Here is a 25169-nt window from a genome sequence, read left to right as displayed (position 1 = left end):
CACTGTTACTACACATATGCACATGTATACATAATTCAAACATTTTGCCTTCATCCTTACTCCCATCTCTGGTAATTTGGAAATTTCACATAAACCTCTAAGTAGGCATAAGTATTTCTTTAACTTTACATAATAACTATATTTGCAAAGTTTCTAACTTTTTTGTTTCCATTCCACTGCGTTTTATCTTCAAAAATGTATGTTATGCAGTAAACCCCAACATCCTATAAGCTACATTCTCGGCAGACCCCATCCACCTTCAACCAACCACCCACTGATCTAGTGTCTGGCTAAGTGTTTTTTATTTGCTACATTGTAACACGTGTATGTGTATGTGATTATCTGTGTGGGTCTGTCTGTCTTTTTGTTTTACAAACAACAGAACTAACAAAATGCACAGACTTGCAATGGTGGATAAGCTGGTGCAACCATAATTTTGTATTTGTATGCTTTTGTAGTTGTTGGTGTTTTTCATGTTCATTTTTGTTTTTTTGCTATTTTTAAATTTATTTTAATTGTTTTCTAGGTTTGTTGTAGTTCTTTGCCTTCCATGGTATTGCTTATCTTGTTGCTGTTGTTGTTATTATTTTTGTATAAAAGTTTCAGTTTCTTAATACAAAACACGTACCAACCAACAACCTGAATAAAGCACACTGTCTTATTGGACTCCTCACCACTTACAGCAAAACTATGTTGGGATTGTAGCTGCATTGTGGCAGCTGCAGAGAACAGTAGTCTGACTGCACTTTAAACATTCCCACATTTGTTGTTGTTACTCATCCGAAATAGACAAGAACTTTATATGTTTGTTGCACTTACCTTATAATGCTCTCCATAGTGGATCCTACCTATGTTTCATGTTGTCATTGTTGTTATTCTATTGCTGTTGTTATGTTTTATGTGGATATTTTATTCTTTCTCATCCACTTTAGAGTTTACTACTCCTTCGCCAACATTCAGCAGCAGTGGCACTGACTGGCAACTTGTACAGTGGGTAAATTAATCAAAAAAGCTCATAACGGTTCTTAGTATCCAACTAACATACCGAGTCAGCTGTTTTTATTGCCAGTAATTAATGGGGTGTATACATTAGAAGATTGGCTAATCAATTATTAACAAAAGGCATTTTTGGCGATATGGTACGGAAATAAAACTTTTTGTAAACAACTTTAAAAATATCTGTATATACAATGACCATACAAATGCAAATTTGCCCATGAACATTTCATTAAGGAACTGGGGCAAACTTCTCACACATCAATGGTGCTGTCCGATTCAATTTTAAGCTCAATGATAAGGGACCTCCTTTTTATAGCCGAGTCCGAACGGCGTACAGCAGTGCGACACCTCTTTGGGAGAAGTTTTTACATGATAAAGTACCTCATAAATGTAGCCAGCATTTGGAGGGAATAACCACCGCTGAAAATTTTTCTGATGTTCCCGCCAGGATTCGAACCCAGGCGTTCAGCAACATTGGCGTACATTCTAACCTCTGCGCTACGATGGCCTCCATGACCATGACCACATGGAAAAGTATGAGCATTCCATTTATTTTCGGACAGGATCAGCGGAAATGTATGGGCCATTCGATTCATATTCGGGCAGGAGGTAGGTTTTATGTTGTCCCTGCTAGTGGTGTAAGTGGCGATTCGATTCTATTCAACATTCATGTCTTAAGACATATTCGCTAATATGATACCACAGCAGCAAAGAAGGAAGATGCTACCGTTGAACCAATTGGGTCGCTTTAAAAAGCCCAACATTTGCAAATGTTTACATCCGCCAATTCAGACAAGTCCTCTGTCCTTCAGACAGAACCTCTGTTCTTGCCAATTACTACCGCACGGGACGGGACAGCTGTGAGCACCACGCAGGCTGGTGTTCATTGCTGTCACGAAAAGCTTAGCTGCGACCTACCGGGGGCGTCGAAAATGTGGCTACAACAACTACCGCACTTTGTGACCATCTGTCTTCGTTGCCATTCGGGCCATTTAATTTTGATTTAATAAAATAATTTTTTTTTTCAATAAAATTTTTGTTGTACCTCACTGTATTCCGCCATAATTTTCAACTCATTCACGTTTTTCCATGCACATAGTGGCATGTGCATGCATTTCCCCCCACCTTGTTTGTGTTGTGCCAGGTTAACCGCTCTTCTTTGCCCTTCACATTTGCTTCATATCCTTCTTATTTACCAACAGAAACCAACATTGTGCTTGAATCGCACACTTAATGTATAAGTACCCCCGTGTTATATTTTTGCTTGATTGCCTTCTTTTCATAGTGCCACATAGCCGCCACCACATTCATGCCACATGTAAGTTATCTGCTGCGTCTCTTGCAGTTGTGCACCTTTCCTTTCCCCTGTGCTTATTTCACTTAAGAAAGTACGAGGGAAACACGATAAGTTGTGGCTGCAGATACAAGAAATGAAAGGCTCTAAAATTTTTGTTTCATTAAAAATGTCAATGTTGTCATGAATTTTATTGCTTGTTAATTATAAAGGCAGTTGTGCCCAACATGACTCTCTAACAACTTCATGGTTGTGTTATGATTTTTATTGTTTGGGGTTTATTAAAAAGTACACTTAAAAAAATGCACAATACAATTTTTTGCACTCTCCACAAAATAAAAAAGGCAGCGTCAGTGCTTAAAAACAAAAGATGGAAAGACCCCATTAACCATTTCGTAGTCAAAATGTTTGCAAACTTCATTAAATTATTCAGGGATACTTTTTAAAAACTACCTAAATTAGTCTGATTGCAGACCCTACTCCCAGAACTCCAAACGGATACCAATCACGACAATATGGCAATAAAGAAAGATATTTGGTAGAAGAGAGGGAGAATATGACATTACAATAACCGCCCAAAGCGGTGATGAAGGACTAACAGTTTACCGAAATGAAAGGCATTTGCGAGTTGTCTAAGGACCTGTCATCCGAGGTTGATCTTGGCAGTACGAGACTCAAATAATCAAGACTATATATAGGGCATTTGAATTGATCTTGGTAATACAGGACTCAAATAGAGGTGGGCACGTGAGCCCTGAGTTGTCGTATCCGTGATTCTCACTAGAAAGTCACGAGAAAAATCACGACTCACGAAAGAGAGAAAGACTCTCGTCACTCTTGTTTTTCTCGTGAGTTCTTCATGACCCTGGTGAACGTCCGAATGCAAATTTGCCCTTAACATTCTATAAAGTAACAGGGGCAAACTTCTCACATATCAATGATTGCAGCCCAATTCGAGTTTATGCTCAATTATAAGGGACCTCCTTTTTATAGCCGAGTCTAACAGAGTGCTTCAAAAATTTCGCCACCATTAGGATAACCATTGCTGACAAATTTTTTGCGATGTTCTCGCCAGGGCTTGGCATCAGTATCATAGGTGGACATTCCCACTCTTGATGCGTGAATAACATTTTTTTTTCGTGAGCGAACATCATTCACGTGCATTGCTTATTTAAAGGTGCCAATAACTCGCCTAGTCATATCGAGTATCAAATGCACTCAGTATTTAAGAGGACCGGCGCCAACCGGCTCCTCCCTCCACTCGATATCGACTGCAATTGCAGCTACTTCGTATACGTAGCATTCCACAATCCGCAACCTTTAGACGCTCCCGGTAGATCCCAACCACATAAATCGAAGCTCAGAGTTCCAACCTGTGTGGTGCTCATAGCCACCTCGTGTCGGGTTTAATAACTCATAAAAGACTGGGATTTGCTTATTTAAGTGGAAAACGAAAGTGGGTCAATTCGACAAGACGGACGAGTTCAAATACTTAGAGTCAGTGCGCTTGAATGTGACGCTAAGTCGACAAACCGTGGGCTTAAAATAGCGCCCGAATTCAAGGATAGTCCACTGGTTCTACAGAAGCATGTTTTGGCATAGAGTGAGCGATGAGGTCCCGCAGGTGATCACGAAAGCGTGTGTGGTGTTAAGGAGGATTTCTAGAGATCGTCAAGGCTATAAAACACATGACGGTAAGGTCACGGAAAGTCTTGGAGTATAAGATGGAGAATAAAGTAATTTCTCAGGTGGGCACGATACCGTCTTTTAGTTTCGAGCTATATCGTAGCAGCGGAAAAATAAAGAGACGCATTGGTCGTAGAGGCCTGGGGACAGCCATTAGTAAACTGGGTAAATGGGGTTTCTTTCGGGGATATCCCGAGTTAAGGTTGTGGGCAAAGAAAGCTCATGTAGGACTCTGGATAAGTGAAACGGTAGGTAGGAAATTGAACTCCCTATGGGGGATCAGGTTTGTGAAAGAAAAATGAAGTTATTACCAAGAAGAAGGGACGCTCAATAATTTGTTGTCGATTTGTCTGTAGAACGAACCCTGCATTCCCAGGAAACTCCGTTTTTCAACCGAACAGTACGAAGGTGAAATCGACTTCCGGCAAATGTCTTTCCCCCACATACGACCAACAGTAATTTCAAAACAAATGCCAATGTACTTTATAGGGGTGACATACCCTGTGTGTTGGCAAAATAAAAAATGAAGTCGGTTAGTATAGTTTTCGGTATCATTACAGCTCACACAGTACTACTGGTGCACTTATGCAGAATAGGTGCTACAATTGACAGCGTGTGTATGTTGGACATGTGTAGCAGATGTCGTTGGGACATTTTCTAAGTCAATGCTCGACTTTTACAGCCAACAAGCTCCGGCACTTGTGGGCGTAGAATAGAAAACGATTAAGGAGTTTGTTAGCATCAGAGAATTCCTGATAAAGATCTCTTCGGGGGTACTATTCGGAACTAGAGCGCACAACAAGCCGTTTCTGGGTGGGTCGAATGAATCGAGTAGATTTTAATGCACAGAAGACTCTGTACTGCTTGTTGTCACACAAACGATTCGCTGACCCATTACGATTTTCTTTGTCTTTCAACGGTATAAATGTTGAGCAATCAGTAGCTCTTGATGTTCTGGCCATGAAAATACAAAGTGATGTCCGTTGGGCTAAACATGTATTTAAAGTGTCGAAAGAAGCATTCAAGTGTTTAGGCTTCCTTAAACGGTGTAAGAATTACTTCACTCCGTCTGATATTCTTAACATCTACACCACTTTCATAAGGCCGAAAATGTATGGGATGGAGCTTCAAAATCATACCTGGAGCTACTGGACCGTGTACAGAGGAGAGCGATGGCGTTGATTGGGGACAGTGGGGTATCCAAGTCTATTGAATACCTTGATCATCGTCGTAATGTGGGTTGTTTGGCGCTGTTCTATCGGTGTGTTCCTCTGATATTCGTCTTCTAGACATTCCAGGAACTCACACACGTTTGTAATTGATTGGTCAGCGGACCCCACAATGCATTAGAGAGAAATCTTATTTCGCCCGAACCGTTCGTATGTCCTCTTTGACATCCAAAGATTTAAGACAAATGTCAATAAGCACTACATCCTTTCCCCCCCTCCAATTCCTAATTTCCTCTCCCCAACGCAATGCACTGCATTCATAGGGGACACCCCCTGCGTGTTGGCTTTTAGACAAAAAAAAAACCGACTACAAGCCGAATAAGAATCCAAGTTCGCTTCGTGCGTCGTGATGATGTTTCTCACGCACGATCGCGCACAAAGAACATTAATTCAATTGGATCTCACTCACGAATCGTGTGGCTCACGCGTGACACGACAACTCACGACTCATGCTCACACCTCTACTATGGACAACATATGAAATTAATAACCCCTTTGACGAAGTAGCCTAATGAGGTAGGGAGCTCTTCAAAAATCACCATATCGATAGCTAGCCAGTGCTATAGTGAAAATTACATTTTTGCCTTAGTTTATAGAAATAATTGGCCTTGGCTACAATATGCTGTTTTAATAGTAAAATTGAAATTTAGCGAAATCTTGCATTATAAAAAACGATTTTTTATAAAAAATTATTTTCCGTGTAGTTGGTTAAAACAATATGTCTTGGCCTGCCATTTTTACCAATTTTCTTTACAATTTCTGCATGCCATCTTTAGATCAAGAGACACATCACATCTTCTTTGGTTTTGTTGTTGGTGCTTTGCATTTTTTAATTTGTTTATGTTTCTCTGGTATTATTATTTGCTCCTAAGGCGTCTAGTTCTATTAGTGGTGTGCGTGTATGTGTATGTGTGAGTTTTTTGCCGTATTTTCATTTTGTTTTTATTTAAAGACAACGATGGACTCCTTAGTGCCCATAGGCAGTCATCATACACAGGTATTATCCATTCATTCATTCCATCACATACTTCCGTCCATACATAGTGTTTGGATGCTTTGAGAATGCCTATGTCTTTATTTATATTGCTGGTATTTGTACATCTTCCATCTTCTATTGGAAACTATGAACGTCTATATAAAAAGAAAGGAATTAATTTTCATCCCAGTATGTGCACGCGTGTCTGTAGCTTCCTACTCTATTTTTTATGGATTCGTTTATAAAGTTGTTTTTTTTTTCTTTTATAGCCTTTATTTGAAGAGTACCTCCTTTACTTTGAGTCTTCACATTAAGTTTATTGATGCACTTTGAGGTGATGCTTCGGGCCCCGATCCATTTTAACATTTGCCCTAAAAACAAAAACAAAAAAGGCGAAGAAAAACACTTTGATGCTTAGTGGCGGAACATTGCCATAAAGTATAGATTATCTAGATTGGCGTGCGATTAACCGTGTGAGACTTGTGGCAATAAATTATTGCGTCGATTGACAGGCACGCGAGAATTCGAATATTTACTGAAACGCTTTGCATTCTAACATACACCCACAAAAACCTTTCGAAAATTTAAAAAATAACATTTGTCAAGCTATTTATATATCATCACACTTCTTCCTAATTAACAGACGCGATATCATAATTTCCAATGGTATTAATGTCGAATATGTTTCCATACATAGTAATCGCTTAAGAAATATGGTATCATTTGTCACAGCCGACTTTTCAATCTAAACTGTCTGGCAAGGTAATCGCTTCATTGCCCATATTTGCATGAACGAACAGAAGAACTGGAATATTTGGGCAAGAAATTGTAAGAAAAAATAGTAAATTTATAAAAGATTAATTAATTGAAAGCGAAAACTCAACAATTATTTAAATTTTTATTTACCTACCTATCTTTGAAGACAACTCCATATTGTGTTCTTTCTGTATGGGTAAATCACACAACTCATTTTAAAGTTCAATGAGTAAGAAAACGGAAATTCCATTAAAGTATCAATGAAAATACATTTCCGTTATATTTCTCAGTCATAACTTAGTGCTGATTAATGACCACTTGATGATGATGAAGTTTACAGTGGTTATATTAAATTCGATAAAATATTAAAATTTTTTCTCATTACATTTTTGTTAAAATTTCATTACGATATCGCAAGTGGAATGTGCTTTTTTTTGCAAACTTTCCGTTTTCCTTTCTACATTCACCCCCAATCACACCATGATTGTAGCTAACGATGATTCATCATTGACGTCGTCATACTCTCGTTTGCAAGAAAAAACCTCGTTTGTTGGTCGTTGCACGTTGTGGCCACGATGACGACGTTGATGGGCGCATATTTTGGGGCGGGTGACAACAATTGAGCTGCTGCTGGTGTGTGTGTGTATGCGGCTGTGTTTCTTCATTGAATGAATCTCTTGAATACGTGCAACAGCATGTGATAACATGATAAATGAAAAAAAGCAACAACAAAAACAAAGTCGAGTACCCCTTCTGAACCCTACTCAAGTACTTCTCAAACCTTCACACATAATGAGAGAGAGAGAGAGAGAGAAAGAGAGCAAGCAAGTAGTAACTTCTTATCGCCGCCACTGCACAACGAATGGAGAACATGTGCAAAATTTTCAATGTGGCTTCTATAAGATAGGGGAATACTTTTGTCAATGACTTGATTTCTTGTGTCTGATGGTTTAGAAGGGGAGGGAGTTAGTATTTCTTTTTTTTTGTCTATTGACTTTAACAAATGTTTCTATGAGGGAAATGTGAATATTTTATGTGTACCATTTAGGGCTTTTTATACAAACGTTTTTATTTATTTGCAAGTATAAGGGACATGAAGTTTGGCCTTGACGAAAAGTTAATTTGGCAAATACGTTAAAGGTTGTTACATGTCATGAAGTATGGCGATACAAAGAGATAATCACAACATAGAAATTAGATTATCGCGCAGATATTTTATATGTGAAAGAATTAATTAAAATTAAGAGAGAGAAAAAAAGTAGACAAAGATTGCATCCACCTAAGTAGAGTTCAAGGCAGTAGAACGAAAGAAGAACAGAGGAGGAAACTAAAGCACAAGACGAAAATCTAGGGAACCTGGCGGATTTAAAAGTTCCAGTCGGTGAGAGTTTCATCGATTCAGATTATTGTGGCCTTTAGCCTCCCTCTCCCATACGGGCAGACTAAGGTCCATATCCAGATTTCGCCGGCTGGTTTTGGGACCAAACAGGTTTATCTAGGAACCCCAACCACAACATACATCCTCTCCATGCTTCCGCACATCTTATTTCTTCTCAAATGCTAAGCTATTCGCGATGTTCCAACTCGGATTTTTTTATTGCGTACTTCAAAATTCAGAGGGGTAATGGACTAAGGAGTTTTATATTTCTTCTCCACGTTAGGGTTTGTCCGCTGGTGTCGAAAAACCGCTCCCCAGCTGAGTCATTCCGGAAGCATGGGGAGGTCAATCGGCTTGGCATAAACTCGAGAACGACTTAATCCCATGGCAGCCAGTTATACGTATCGGATTGGCCCGATAGAGTCTTTCATCGGCAAGGGCTACCGCCTCAATGTACAACACACTGCTACAATAACAACAACCAGAAAGACTGAGCTGTTAGGTTAGGTTAGAGTGGCACTCCTTTAGACTCAGATAATTTTAAATCCATTGTGATGTCACAGTAGAAAAAAAACCAAGGCCTCTGGTGGGAATGGAACCCACGACCCCTGCTCTGGCAACCGAGCACACTACCAACTCGGCTACCGGGGTGCAAAAGACAAAGCTGTTACTTCCGTCAGAAAACGAATCCTAGGATTTTAAGGGGAACTGGTTCAAAGTGGCGCTCTTTCCGGAGTCCTAGTACCTGAGTGTAATTCTTGGTGAGGAACTGATCAAGAAGAAGGACTTCGGGATCAGAAGAGGCCTGAATGGGGGCTACTCCTTTCGCAACTCAATAGTAAGGAGGAGACTGGGGACGGTACTCTGGATTTTTTTGATGTTGATTCGCTTGGTTCTTACCTATGGTTACAAGGTATGGCATACGGCTCTTGTCAGTTGTGTCAGATGATCGAGGGGGCACAGCGTGGTGTCACGGATTAGTTGCCACAGTATCCCTTCTTTGTTGACGGGATGAACATCTCTAAGCTGGGGTTATCACGCCTTTCTCAGGACCATCTGTATACAGTGATAGGAGTACGCTGAATTGGGGTGCCGCGACGGGAGTCTTTAAAGATTTCCTTAGGCCTCGTGGTATGAGGTGTGGGCTGGTGCCTAGGACTGCAGTGAAAGCAAAGCACATACCGGATGTTTCGCGAAACAAGACAAGGCTTATCCAGGGGCTGAGAATCATGACCTTTGGAGGGATAATCGAATTCCTCACTAGCCATTGCAACGCTAGGCCTTTTGAATAGAACTGGTAAACTATCGATAATCGCAACATTCGATATTTTCCATAGTTTTAATAATAAATATCGATAGTATCGTTACTATCGTTAATTTATATACCTATATTTCAAACGAAAATAAAATATAGAAATCGGGAGATCGCAAAATCAATGATTAGACCAAATAAAACCAAGGTTAATAAAGTCAGTTGGAAGTCATGAGGGAAATAATTGTACAAAATGTTAGCCTAATCGGATGAAAATTGCGCCCACTATAGGCACAATGTATCTTAAAGGATACATTCAGTGTCGGATTGCTTATTTTTGTTTAGTTTTGCGAAAAATTTTACTTTTGCGATAGTATCCATCGGAAAAATGTCAATCGATATTCAGTCAAAAAATTACATATCGATAGTGCCATCGATATTTTGCCAGCTCCACCTTTAATATCGTGCTGGACACAGGGGAGGCGGATTTCTGCAGGTTGTGTAATGACAAAAAGAAATTAAGGACGGTCTAGAAGACCTAGAGTTATGGGTGGTCTTAATTTTTGTTTTTCCTTGAACGATGCTTCCCCTTCCACTCTTTGTTTGTTTTTCTTGTAGCCACATTTTCATGTGGAGGTGGCGATCCTTGTCAAGCTCCTTTAGGTAAGCAAGCGCGATCGACGAAGGAACAGTGTGGGCATTGGTTATTTAAAAGCGCCAATAACTCGCCTTGACTTATCGAGCATCATAAGCTCTCAGTATTTCTACAAGAGCCGGAACCGCCCGTCCTCTGATTAAGACTACGCTAGAAACCGCTGATTATCTGCGACTGCCGTTGCAGCTACTCCGTATGAGGCATTTCACTATCCCCAACCTGTGGACGCACGAGTCTCTAGAGGGCGCAATTCTCGTTCGATTTGACTGAAATTTTGCACGTGGTGTTTTGGTATTACTTCCAACAACTGTGCTAAGCATGATTCATATCGGTTAATAATCTGATATAGCTGCCATATAAACCGATCTGGGATCTTGACTTCTTGAGCCTCTAGAGGGCGCAATTCTCATCCGAATTTGCAAAAATTTTTGTACAACGACTTCTCTCATGACCTTCAACATACATGTCTAATGTGGTCTGAATCGATCAATAGCTTGATACAGCTCCCTTATAAACCGATCTCCCGATTTTGCTTCTTGATCCCCTATAAGGCACAATTCTTATCCGAATGAACTGAAATATTACACAATGACCTCTACAATGTTCAGCATTCATTTATGGTCCGAATCGGACTATAATTTGTTTGTTATACTGATGTACACTTTACGATTGTGGATCTCTCTATATTATTGGCCTTTGTCTTGTTTCTCTTCTTTTTACTAATGCGAAAGGGTTAGCAACCGAGGTTGCTAGTCTTATGCACTTCACCCCTAACCAACCTAACGAAAATCATTTCTGTAAAATTTCAAGGTGCAATATTTACTCTTTCGATAGTTATCGAGCATTCGTCATATAAACTTTATGAAGTAATATTCAAGGTGTAGCAAACAAAATGACATCGTTAGTATACCCTTCATGGCGAGCCAAGCGATTTGTTCAATCCCGTATTACGAGTGACTCCACCCCATATATATTTTTTTTGTTATTTTATTACCTTCAAAACTTCTACATAAAATATTTGGCTTTCCCCACTTATGATTGGGCTACGGCTAAACATTGGACGTTTGTCACATCACATCGATAAGCATTATTAATTTATCGCCAATCATTCTTGTCCAGCACAGTGTTTCGATTGTATAATTACTTTTGTATTTGTGGATTCAGTCATTACTTCTGCTCAAATGACATGAAGTATGATGAGAGTCGGCCAAATCGAATGTACAATACGACTGCAAGGCGCGGTAACGGTAACGGCAACAGCTTCGGTGACGGTGGCCCTCTCAACTGATAATGAAGAAAATGAAATATTGATATAAAAACACATGCGGAACATTTCATAAACACCCAATAACAGAAAAGAAATTATATTTTTGTTTTCTTGGTGCGATTTGTTGCCGCCACCACCGCCATTAAATGCCACCATCAAGTACATCGTCGTAGTCGTCGTCATAATAATAAACATTGACGACACAAACTCTGAATAAATCGTCCAAGAATTTTCAACGTAGAGATAAAGCAGACATTTATTAGAAGTAGAATGTTTGCATTATTTTCTAGTTATTGCTTATTTAGGTGTAAACTGTAGATTCATCCATAAAGTTATTAATAATTTTGTATTATTTTGTACCTAAACAACCAAGCCTTACCAGCATTTGTATTTGCTTTCTTTTGCAGTCATTAAGTGATTTTTTGTAAAGGAAAAAGCAGCAATCACCTTTCCTCTCTTAAGCTCCAGCGTTAGCAAATTCCAAATTTGGTTCTGGGTGATTTGTTGTCGTTGTTGGCGCTTCCACAATGTCTAGCGAGGAAGATAAACCCCCAGCTCCGCCAGTGCGCCTGACCAGCAATAGAGGAGGCGATCGTGTTGGTGGCCCTATAGCAGGCAGTGGAGATGGACCCCCAGTGGACATGAGGCCATTGCCTAAAGGTATTTACTAACATATCATATCAAAATCAAAATTTTTTTTATTAAATGTTCCTCCTTTTCCCATCCAGAACCTGATGATCCTGACCGCAAGAAAAAGACTTTAAAAAATAAAATCAAAGGCTCTAAGCCCTCACATCAAGATTCTAAACCTAATATATCTTATCCGACGAATTTCGAACATACCGTTCATGTGGGATTCGATGCTGTTACAGGAGAATTTACGGTAAGTCTTTCATTTAATATTAGGAAGATATAAATTTTTGTTAGGTATATCTATTTGAAATTGTTAAAGTTTTAAAAAAGTTAGCATTTTGTTATGTATACTATACAATACTATTTTATTTTACAAATTTCCATTTGTATGTATGACCTCCAGAAAAATATTGCATTGAAAATTTGATTATGACGTTTCTAATTAATATGTTCGGCCATTGTATATTACCATATAAACCCATTGTTATACATTTATTAGGTATTAATTGGTGATTTTTTTTTTTTTGTTTAATTAAATGAGTAAGGCACTTGAATATTCATATTTTTTAAAGATTCACCGCAACGTTATTTGTATACATAAAGAAATGGATACATATATATTTGCGGTATGAAATTTCCCCACGTATGTAGGCCCCTTGCTTTAGCTTGTCATCTATTACACATTTTCTCTTAACCTCTCTCAGGGGTCTTGTCAAAGAGAATTTAAATGAAGAGTGTGCTTTAAGTATGAGTGTCTCAAAATATCAAGAAAAAAAGATGTCGCTGCAGCGTTGTTACCTTTAAGAAATTTTAAAAAGGAAAAAAAATCTCACAAAAAATGGAATTTATTGAAAGAAGGTTCATAAAACATGTTACTCCACTTACCACACTTTTCAAAAACGCAATTTCATGGAGATGGAAGCACCAGTTTAAGCGAAATTTTTATTGCACACTAATGGTAATCACCATCCGCATTATTTGGGTGCCGGACCATAGCGGAGTAAAGGGGAATGAGAAAGCAGACGATTTGGCAGTGAAGGCCAGAGAAGGCCAGGGAACTGCTGTCAATAAACTTGGTTAACCCGAAGCCTTTCGGATCGGCGCAGTCCGAGTTAAGGGCGTAGGCGAAGAATGCGCATATAACTCTGTGGTACGGTGAAACTTCTATGGGGTGATCCAGATCGGAGGAGGTCAGTATAGCTTTCGGTATCATAACCAGTGTTGCTGTTTTTCCATAACCAGTGTTGCTGTTCCAATCAAAATTGGATGGTTTTTATCCGCTTGGTAGGTTAGTAGGCTGACCTCAATTTTTGGTAGGTTTTTCCAACGTAAATATCATACCACCAATACGTAAATACCAAGTTAATTACAGAAAAAATTGCCGAGAATAACTCAAAACTAATTCACTTCATGTCGTCTCTTCGTTAGGAATAAAACCATGGATGTTACTGTTACAAGGGATCTCACTGCTTCAAATTTCAGAAAAAGGGCGTAACTTTTGATATTGACTAAAACAGGCATGGGCAATCCCATGGCAGCCGGTTGTATGTACCGGATTGACCCGATGAATTCCTTCATCGGCAAGGGCTGCCGCTTCAGTGTACCACACACTGCTACTACAACAACAACAACTAAAACAGGTACGAGTTTAAGGGATCTCTTCTAAATTTAGTAAATCTGTGTATGACGCTGTGATAGATGGAAGCATTCATCCAGCGTGTTAGATGTACGATCGATCCGTGGAGCGAAAATAGATTCGGATCATTACCTTGTTGCAGCAAAGGTTCGCACCCGTTTGAACATGGCGAGGAAAGTACGATCTGACACTGCACGGAAGCTGAACATTGAAAAGCTGCAAACACAACATATGACAGCGACATACTCCACTTGACTGACCCAACTGCTTGATGAAGCACTCCTTGTTCCGATGATATAATGGCACAGTGGCAAACTATTGGCCACTCCATTGAAAATGGCGCGAAATCCGTACTTGGGAAGCCTCCTCCAAGAAACCCATGGTGCGACCAAGAGTGTCGAGATGCTACTGAAGCCAAGAATGTGGCATATAGAACAACCCTGCAATCAGTAGCAACGCGCCGAATGAAGGAGAGGTATCGGGCGAAAAGGAGAAAGGAGAAACGTCTATTCCGCAGAAAGGAAAAGAAAATGGAAAGACGTGAGTGTGAGCGAATTGAGATGTACAGGAGTCAGAATGAAGTCCGGAAATTCTACCAAAGAATTAAACATCAAACCGATGGCTTTGGTGCAGGCACATCCTACTGCACAGACAAATAAGGAAATCTGGTAACTGACACAGATAACATCCTGAGGATATGGAAAGAACATATTACTCAACTGCTAGTGTCCGACGTTGGCGAAGAAGAACCAATCCCTGATGATGGTATAGAATGTTTACCTCCTAGTCAGAATAAGTTCCAGGTAGCAGTGACCCGACTAAAGAACAACAAGACAGCAGCAGCCGACCGGTTACCCGCAGAACTATTTAAGACTGGAGGCGCCACGCTGATAAGGCGTATGCATCAGCTTATCTGCGCAATCTGGATAGAAGAACACAGAAGAACCTCAGCATACGGTTCCAATCATCGGGTATGTCACGTACAGTAGAAAGGAGAGAAGACGGAATGTGCCAACTACAGAGGGATAAGTCTCCTCCCCATCGCATACAAGATACCCTCGAGCGTACTGTGTGAAAGATTAAAACCTAATGAAATAATTGGGCTCTATCAATGGGGCTTTAGACTTGGTCCTGAACTGCGCCAAATACTGGAAAAGACCCGAGAAGGACAAATCAACACCTACCTTCTCTTTGTTGACTACAAAGCCGCCTTCGATACTCCTTTACGTTGAAAGGTATTTAAAGCCATTTCTGAGTTTGGTATCTCTGCAAAATTAATAAGACTGCAGGATGAAGAATAGGAAAGAATCTCTCCGAACCATTTAATACCAAACGAGGATTCAGACAAGCAGACAGCCTATCGTGTGATCTCTTTAATATCCTGTTGGAGAAGATTATACGAGATGCAGATGTGAATAGATATGGCACACTAATCACAAGAGAACACGTGCTACTCGTCTATGCCGACGACATTGACGTCATAGGTAGGTCGCCGGAAGTAGTGCCTTTGAAAGAATTGAAAGAGAGTCAGTGAAAATGGGTCTGGCAGTAAATGGAGATAAGACGAAATGGATGGTTTCAACTCCCAATATGCCTTGTAAAACCGAGCAGATAAATTGTGGGAACCACAATTTTGAGATAGTCAGTAACTTTATCTACCTCGGCACTGTCGTAACCGGAACGAATGACACCAGTTTTGAGATTAAGCGAAGAACAATACTGGCAAACAGATACTACTTTGGACTAAGTATGCAGTTATATGGTTCTGAAGCATGGGTACTTGTGAAAGCAGATGAGGCAGTGCTTGGAGTATTTGAGAGAAAGGTTCTTCGTAAAATACATGGACCAGTTTGCGATAATGGAGAATATAGGCGACGTATGAACCACGAGCTGTATGGCGACGATAGCATAGTTACACACATCAAAATACAACGGCTGCGTTGGCTAGGTCATGTTGTCAGAATGCATAAAGAAGCTCCAGCAAAGAAGTCTTTTGAAGGCAAATACGGTGGCAAACCGTGAAGGCCAAAAGCCCGATAGAAAGATAAAGTTGTGGGAGACACCTCGAAACTTGGTGTAAGAGATTTTAGAATTAGTGCAGAAGATCGAGGCGCTTGGAAAGCTATTCTACGTTCGGCTAGTGGAACAAATATTTTGTCATAGCCAATTAAAGTAAGGTAAGAGTAGGAAATGCTGGTTCAATGTGCGTTCAATTCCTTCAGTCGGAAAACAGGGCATATGTGGCAGCTGCATACAAATTTGGCCAAATCTGGTTATTTGATGTGTTCAAAATGGAATATCAAAATGGCCAACTGTTCGGCAGTGGCTAAAAATACACGCTATACCACATTTTTGGCGTTTAAAGCATTTGGTAGGTTTTGGTCTGGTTTGGTAGAATTTTTCTAAAATTTTGGTAGGAAATAATTTTCTTGAGTGGCAACACTGATCATAACAGAACACATAGGACAACGACGTCACTTATGCAAAATCGATGCGGCAAATGATGGCATGTGGGGAAGATGATGAGACGTTGGAGCACTTCCTATGTCATTGCCCGGTTTTCGATGCTAAAAGACACCGGTTCTTTGGTGGGGACACAATACCAGACATGAACCAACTTGGGGGAGTGGTATGGAAACCAATTAAGGATTTTGTAACTGGCACGGAATTCCTAATTTAAAATTTTCTTCTTCGAGGTTACTTTTTTGTTTTAAGCACACAGCAAGCCGATTACTGGCTTAGGTGTATGTCCATAGTGGCATGGGGCGGATTAATATCTGCACTCTCTTTTCCTAATGGTAATCGAAAAACATGTGGCAAATAAGCCATGTAACACTATTCAGACCCCGACAAGGGATAGCTGTAAGCACCACACAGGCTGGAACATTGAGGTCCGATCTGTGTGATGTTCATTGCTCTCACGAGAAGCTCAGCTGCGAGCTTCCGGGCGTCCACAGATTGCTGGTAGTGGGATACTCCATGCAGTCGCGGTATCGGGCGGAGAGTCTCAGTGAGAGGCCGGTCGGCACCGGCTCTAACACAAATCCTGAGTGCCTTTGATGCTCGATATGACAACCCAGACATTGTGGAAGTCTTCAAATAAATCTTTGTACAACGTTTTGTCAAGATTGGTCAATAAATGCACGTGCAGTAACTCTAGAAGTGAAAATCGGCCGATATGCATATATGACACCTTTATCTGAATCTAAACCGATTTCTATGAAATTCAGCAGCAATATTAAGAAAATCCTTAATGCCAAATTTCGAAACAATCGATTAACAAATTACCATTTTATTGCAATATTAATGCAAATCGGAAGAAGATATAAAGGGTGATTTTTTTGAGGTTAGGATTTTCATGCATTAGTATTTGACAGATCACGTGGGATTTCAGACATGGTGCCAAAGAGAAAGATGCTCAGTATGCTTTGACATTTCATCATGAATAGACTTACTAACGAGCAACGCTTGCAAATCATTGAATTTTATTACCAAAATCAGTGTTCGGTTCGAAATGTGTTCATTCACCGTAACGTTGCGTCCAACAGCATCTTTGAAAAAATACGGTCCAATGATTCCACCAGCGTACAAACCACACCAAACAGTGCATTTTTCGGGATGCATGGGCAGTTCTTGAACGGCTTCTGGTTGCTCTTCACTCCAAATGCGGCAATTTTGCTTATTTACGTAGCCATTCAACCAGAAATGAGCCTCATCACTGAACAAAATTTGTCAAAATTTGAACACATTTCGAACCGAACACTGATTTTGGTAATAAAATTCAATGATTTGCAAGCGTTGCTCGTTAGTAAGTCTATTCATGATGAAATGTCAAAGCATACTGAGCACATTTCTCTTTGACACCATGTCTGAAATCCCACGTGATCTGTCAAATACTAATGCATGAAAATCCTAACCTCAAAAAAATCACCCTATATATAAAAGCTATATCTAAATCTGAACCAATTTCGACTAAACTTCTCAGATATTGTGGTAAACGTGGAGAAAAGCGTTGTTCAAAATTTTAGAAAGATTGGTCCATAAATGCGCTTGCAGTGGCTCTAGGAGTGAAAATCGGGCAATATATATATATATATATATATATATGAGAGTTATATCTAAATCTGAACCGATTTCAATGAAATTCACCATTAATGTCGAGAGTCAAGAGGAAATTCTTCCTGCCGTATTTCCAGAGATTTGGTAAACAAATGATCAGTTTTTTGCATTATTACTGCAAAATGGACGAATATATATTGGGTTGCCTAAAAAGTAATTGCGGATTTTTCATATAGTCGGCGTTGACAAATTTTTTCACAGCTTGTGGCTCTATAATTGCATTCTTTCTTCTGTCAGTTATCAGCTGTTACTTTTAGCTTGCTTTAGAAAAAAAGTGTAAAAAATGTATATTTGATTAAAGTTCATTCCAAGTTTTAATAAAAATGCATTTACTTTCTTTTAAAAAATCCGCAATTACTTTTTGGGCAACCCAATATATGGCAGCTATATCCAAATCTTTACCGATTTTTTACAATTTCAATAGGCTTCGTCTCTAGGCCGTAAAACAGGCCTGTACCAAGTTTTGAGACGATCGGATGAAAACTGCGGCCTGTACTTTGTACACAAATTAACACGGACAGACAGACAGACGGACAGAGCTAAATCGAATCAGAGAGTGATTCTGAGTCAATCGGTATACCTGTCAATGGGCCCACCTCTTTTCCTTCTGGGTGTTACAAACAATTGCACTAAGTTATAATACCTTTACCACAGTAGTGGTGTAGGGCATAAAAATGCATCTAGAATTCCACAAGACTCTCTTCAATTTTTAAATTAAATTCTTCAATATAAAAAAGTTTTATTCGGAGCACATTAACATTGGCTAAATTATGCACAGTTTTCTTTTTTCATACGATAATCTTCCTGCTGCTGTTGTTGCTGGCTTGGTATGATTTTATTTTTTTTGCTCTTTTCTTCCTTTGCTAAAGTGTTGTATATACTACGTTCGCCTCGTTTTCTATCTCCACTACTTGAAGAAACAAAAGAAACTTCCGACTTTTTGTATGGCAAATGGGCACACTCAGCAACACTTTAATTTAACATATTGTTGTTCGTTTGTCCTTTTTTCCTTTTTGTTGTAATTAGAACTGTTGCTATGTTTTTAAGCATTTGCCTGAGAAAAACACAAAAAGAAAAAACTAATTTGAATTTAATTCAAAACAAGATAAAAACCAAAGCAAAATGTTAATTTCCTTCCTACCGCAAACAAAAACAAAAAAGGTTATTTCTTTCCTGTTATTTGTATATTATTTGTTGAATTTTTTTTTCTTTTTTTTTCAACAACTTTTCTCTACTACTTTTGTCTTTCGAACAAATTTTCAAGCTGCCAATGAAAGTAAGTATTTGGTACTTGTAATACAACAACACAACATTCTCCCACTCTCCCTCTCTCTTTCTCTCCATCATCTTCTTAGACTTCACACACTACATTATTAAGACATAAAGGATAGTAGTTTCGTTTCTCATTATTATCTTATAATTTGAATTAACGGTCAATCCCGTTAACTCTGTGTCATTTATCAGCTTCTCCCCATTCGGAAATCAGCTGATTGAAATCAGCTGAAATGAAATCCGCTCATGTTTAATGACACAAAATTGGGGGGAATGACTGCAAATGTTTTAATTTAGGTTTGAGTTTCCTTTCCTGTGTATAGATGAAAATCACATTTGCATCTCAATTAGTTTCTGTTCTACTCCATCAACACTTGGTCACAACCAAACACCACCAAACTCCTACTTTTGATTTGCTACACCGTATATATAGATCGCTTTTAGTTATGCTTTTTTAAATGTTCATGACTTTAAAGAGGCTTACATGAAATTATGCTTACATAAAATAAAAACATTTCTATGTGTATATATAATATACTATATGTGTGATATACAAATGCTTATACATACCTTTCTTTTTCAATAAATGTTAGACAACATAATAAAGTATAATTTTTACACTATTTAAAACTTGGATTGTAAATTAAATATATGTTGTTGTTGTTGTAGCAGTTTATTGTATTCTATCTTTCGGCTGCTTGATTCTGTTGAGTGTCAAGACTCAGGAACTTTGCGACTAAGGTGGGCTGGGCAGTTAAACAGGTGACGTGTATCGTGCGGTCCCTGGTTACAATCGGGACATATACCTTGCATGTCGGCTTCAATCCTTGCTCTGTAGGAGTTGAGGCGACTGCATCTGCCGGAGCGTAATGGAGCCAAAACCACTCTGTTTTGCTGGGGGAGGTCAATTTCTTCAGGTGCAATGGGAGGCGGTCGTTCTCCAAGGATTACATTCACCCGGTAGCCATTTACCGCATCTGCTACCGTGTCTGCATGCATGTTATCTAGACCTGCTTGATATGTCGCTTGATCTAGAGGTTCTCTCTTGTAGCGCTGAATCTCACGCTCTAGGTCATGTATTGTAGATCTACCTTAAGGCTTCTGGGGGGTGGATATCTATCCACAAGATGATGATTTGGATGGTCTCTGCGATAACAGCCCAAAAGGTATTGCTTGGACATCATGTAGTTATGTCTTCGCATTGGTAGGATCTTTGTCTCCTGATGGAGTTGGTCCACATGAGAACTGAGGAGACAGCCCGTCGCAGTTCGGAGGGCGGCAATCTGAAAATTATTCCACTGCGTGTCACAAAGTTGACGAGACCACACTGGCGCTGCATTACTTACCGCAGACCGGCCAATTGCTTTGTACGTGGTCAACAAGGTTTCATTGTCTGCATCCCAAGTGCTGCCAGCAAATGACTTGAGGACCTTGTTTCTACTTTTGACTTTATCGCAAATTGCTGTGGCATGTGCGGAGAATGTTTAAGAGCTGTCAAATGTGACGCCAAGTAATTTGGGACACTTGATGGTCGGAATCATTTCTCCATCGACCATCACAGTCAGCTCAGTATTCACCTCACGCTTATTTGTAGTAAACAAGATTAGGTGGCAGATATCTTCAGATTTCTTGCAGGCAAGTTCGTTGAGGTACACGTTCAACCTATTGCAGATATCAACAATGGGTGGGGGGCCTGATGTCATGATTGTACAATCGTCCGCATATGATACGATCTCTATACCATCTGAAGGGGTTGGAATGGAGGATAGGTAGAGATTAAGAGGTTGGGGAACTCCCTGTTTCACTCTACTGTGCTTCGACTTCTTATCCCTAAATACCACAAATGACTGGCAACCACACAGACAATTCGCGACCCAGCGTTTCAGGCATGGCTGGAGGGACTTATTGGCGATGTCCTCAAATAGATTGGCATGGCTGACCGTGTCGAATGCCTTCGATAGGTCCAGTGCCACGTCAAATGTGTGCGGTGATGGCATGCAAAGCTGTTGTTGTGCTATGCAGTCTTCGAAATCTATGTTGATGCTCGGCGTATGGAAAATTTCCTACGAGGCTCGGGAGGAATAATGCCTCAAGCGTCTTTGCCACTGGTGAGAGAAGGGAGATCGGTCTGTACGACTCCCCCAAACTCGGGTCTTTTCCAGGCTTCAGTAGCGGGATCACTCTGCCCATTTTCCAGACATCGGGAACTATAAGAGCGTTCAAGGCAGGTTGAGGACAGTAATAAGGTACTCAACTCGGAAGAAGTAATGCCTCAAGCTCTCGGGAGGAGTAATACCTCAAGCGTCTTTGCCACTGGTGAGAGAAGGGAGATCGGCCTGTACGACTCCCCCAAAACTTGGGCCCTCTTCAGGCTTCAGTAGCGGGATAACTCTGTCCATTTTTCAGACACCGGGAACTATAAGAGTGTTCAAGGCAGGTTGAGGACAGTAGTAAGGTACTCAACTCCAGGTGAATCCAGAGCCCCGTCGAGGCTCAACGCCTTAGATGATTTGGCGCCATGAATGACATTCGTAACTTGGCCCACGGTAAATTGTGATGGCTGTTCATCGACTCGGAGACCACGAATACGGCGAATGGCTCTCCTCCTTGCCCTGTCACTCTCGGGATGCACAATAAATTGACGGTTGAACAACCTGGCGTATCTCTTTGGATCAGTCGCGCTTATTTCGCCAAAAGTGACTGAGGTTCTGTCATCCCGTCTATCGGGGTTCGAGAGTGACTTAACAGTAGACCACAGCTTGCCTACACCGGTGCCTAAGTTACATTGCTCCAAGTGTTCCAGATTCCAAGGCGAGCATATAGAACATTGTAGCGTCAATCCCATGGCCCCCGTTGTAAGTACAGGATTGACCCGATGGATTCCTTCATCGGCAAGGTCTGGCGCCTCAGTGTACAACACACTGCTACAACGACAACAACAACAACAACTTTGTAGCGTGAAATTTGTTGTGTTGCAAATGGAATGGAAAATGACCAACTCTTCGGTGGTAGTTATAGAGACATATGAAGCATTTTTGGCTTGTAGAATATTTGGTAGGTTTTAATCGGATTTGGTAGGATTTTGCTTAAATTTTGGTAGGAAATAATTTTCTTGAGTGGCAACACTGACACCACATCTGAAATATCGTAACTACATATCAACAAACCCAACAAAAAAAGTCATTTAAGTTTTTTAATAAACGTTTCTCGGAGTTCATAAATGTGTTTTTATTAAAATCCTAAGCGATTTGACTACTTGAGAACGTTTAATCAGTGAATAAATATGTTGTGTCCTTCCTCCTTAAGTTTTGTCATTCAAATTGAATGATGACACCATGTCTTTTAATAAACGGTGATAGTCATGAAATAATTACCAGGGAGTGTACCGTAAACAGCTGAGTACAATTTTTCCTCGCGAAGTGCACTATCTGTCAACGAGTTTTGGTTGTGTGTGTGTATTGTAATTAAGAATCATAACTCACACAAACAACAAAAAATGGCGCGAACTAAGAACATACTCAAAATCAGAGTTGTACCAATCATTGATTTCGACAGAAACTACACTCAATATTTTGTTGTTGGGCAACTGCCACTTCCTGTAAATAAATATATCTTGAGTAATAGTCATGGTACAATTAAGACGTAGCGCCATAAGCACAACAACAATAATCTACCTCCAACAAAACTACTTTGAGTAGCAAATGCGGTAAATTGAAATATCAACGGGGTTTAGAAATAAACTTTCCTTTACAACTTATCTTCTTCAAATGTGTTTTATATTTGTATTTTCATTCTTTTAACACTGTTTTGTTGGTTATGTGTGGAATATCGAATCAAATAGAACATTCCCTCAAGATTTTGGGAAAAAATCACAGCTGTGTTATCAAGCATTTGACATTAAGATTAACAGGAACAAAACAAAAATAAAAAAACTTTCCTCATCTGTTCGCATTATCGTAAGCGGCGATAAGATTAGGCGCTTAGCTAAACAGGGATAGCATTTTCCCCATACAAAATAAACGAGAAAATCCAATTAATGGGTAAATAAAACACCCCTAAAGTATTCCAACGACTTCCAGTAAAAATTTGTGCAAAAATTTTGAGTATATAAACAAACTTATTATAGTTCTGTTCGCGTACTTTTGCAGCAAAAATTCTTTACCCTTTCAGACAGTCACCGTCAGGTAACGGTGAATTTTCTGGGTTCGAGTCATGCTACATCGAAGCTTGTCAGGGAGTATAAGGAGTTTTTCCAACATTGAAAACAGTTTTCGTGCTACTTCGATTGCCGGTTAATCGGGAGTACAACGATTCGGTGATCAGCATCTGCGTAACCAAGCAAGTCAGTAGTCCTTAATGATTACTTTGTATCCACTTTCTCTTCATATAGGGCAGCCCAAAGCTGTTCTGTAGTAAATTACAAAACGGCAAATGTCTATTTATTTTTCCTGAGTCTTTTCCAAGATTGGGCGCAGAGTGTATACATATCTAGTATACCAGGTCTAAAATCGCAATGATGAAACGGGATGGAAACTTAATTTTGAAGCAAGACTGCGCAGATGAGCCAAGAAATGCGCCTTATCAATGTGTCGTCTCTGTTTTTAAATAGTTCAGCTGGTCATCTATCGGCTCTTACTGCACCGTTGTTCAGTCAAGTTTTTTGTATATGACACCAACTGATAATTGGGCTCATAGTAGTTTGGTGGAAAAATTGAGCTCTTGTTATCAATTTACACAACTTAAACGACTGTTTATTTATATAGGTTTTCTTGTATACCTGAGTGCATATTATAAAGCTAAAATGTTTCACAGATTCCCTTGTAGCGTTTTCTCTATAGGGATGTAAAATATTTGGCGATTTGTAATTAGTTTTTACCATATTTTTCATAGCGTGTATCTTTTATAGTAAAATTCATCTCTCAATTCTGTGTTATGTTTAGCAGTTATGATATAGTGTCCTCACTCATAGCTGTGGTATCATATGTGGCATATAACCATTATATACCATCATTACATTTAGCCAATTTTTATTTCACAAAAAATGTTTTACCACTGTGCATTGTAATATATATATACTATACACTTCCCCCTAAATCCATTTTTGGCAAATAGAAAGTAGCCATTTAGAGCTGTGCGTATTCATGGCCACCTTTTAGGGCAGAATGTAGTGAATTTAAAGCTTTTTCCGAGTGTCGTTCAAAAACAACGTCGTAGACAAGACAACGCTCTTCTGCGACAATCATTTCTACTTTTTGTTTATAGAGTTTTGTTTTATTTTTTGTTTTACTAAAAAAAAAACAATAAATGCAAAGAGCTGATCGTGTCATATGGCCACTTACCTCTGCCACTACTCATTGCGACTTCTTGTGATTCATTTAATTCCAGGGTATGCCGGAAGCCTGGGCACGGTTGCTTATGAATTCGAATATAAGCAAACAAGAACAGAAGAAAAATCCCCAAGCTGTTTTGGATGTGCTCAAGTGGTTTGATAATACCACAAAACAGAGGCCAAGTTCCAAATACATGACAAATGCCATAACAACACATTCGGGTAAGTGATACATTTTTCCAAAAAAAAAAGATATATTTTAGTGAGTTGTAACGAGAAAAAAACCAAAATACATTGGTGTTGTTATCTGGCGAAAGCAAAAAGTGGAAAGGCCCCTATGGACATTGTGTTTGTCAAATATGCCGGTAGAAAATGTCATCTGATTTCACTAATTACAGAAAACACAAACAAAAAAGTACTTGAACAAAGATCAAGTGTACAATATTAAAGGCAAATAACGTCTTACGTCCAAAATTTTAAATCGGCTGATCCCTTTCAACATGCTTCTTTTGGTTAATCCTGTTTGCGAGCATATTTTTGTTATCGTATGTTACCGAAATTTGTCAAGAGTAGCTATACTCTGGATAACATGGTTCAATAATTGCTGTGTTTAGTCTTATCCAGTACAAATAAGATGCTCTGCATAGAATTGCAGTGTAAAGCTTTACTGCATAGTTGTCAATATCAT

General features: G+C 39.5%; 1 protein-coding gene across 3 annotated transcripts in view; it reads left to right on the top strand.

Moving 5' to 3' along the window:
• The first annotated feature begins 5560 nt into the window (after positions 1–5560).
• LOC106081787 (serine/threonine-protein kinase Pak) overlaps positions 5561–25169 on the top strand; it is a 31036-nt gene continuing 11427 nt past the window's right edge. Inside the window, exons 1-4 of one of the 3 annotated variants that reach the window (XM_059362512.1) lie at positions 5561–5724; positions 11900–12152; positions 12221–12375; positions 24538–24703. In XM_059362512.1, coding sequence (XP_059218495.1) covers positions 12020–12152; positions 12221–12375; positions 24538–24703 — 454 coding nt within the window. In that variant the 5' untranslated portion in view covers positions 5561–5724; positions 11900–12019. Of the gene's footprint in view, positions 5725–11656; positions 11758–11899; positions 12153–12220; positions 12376–24537; positions 24704–25169 lie in introns of those variants that run through there. The other 2 variants (XM_059362511.1, XM_059362513.1) reach the window with 2 other exon arrangements.

This window comes from Stomoxys calcitrans, chromosome 2 (assembly GCF_963082655.1).
Source record: "Stomoxys calcitrans chromosome 2, idStoCalc2.1, whole genome shotgun sequence".
Lineage (NCBI taxonomy): Eukaryota > Metazoa > Arthropoda > Insecta > Diptera > Muscidae > Stomoxys > Stomoxys calcitrans.
Note: the sequence above shows the minus strand (reverse complement) of the source record. Positions and strands in the feature narration are given on the sequence as shown.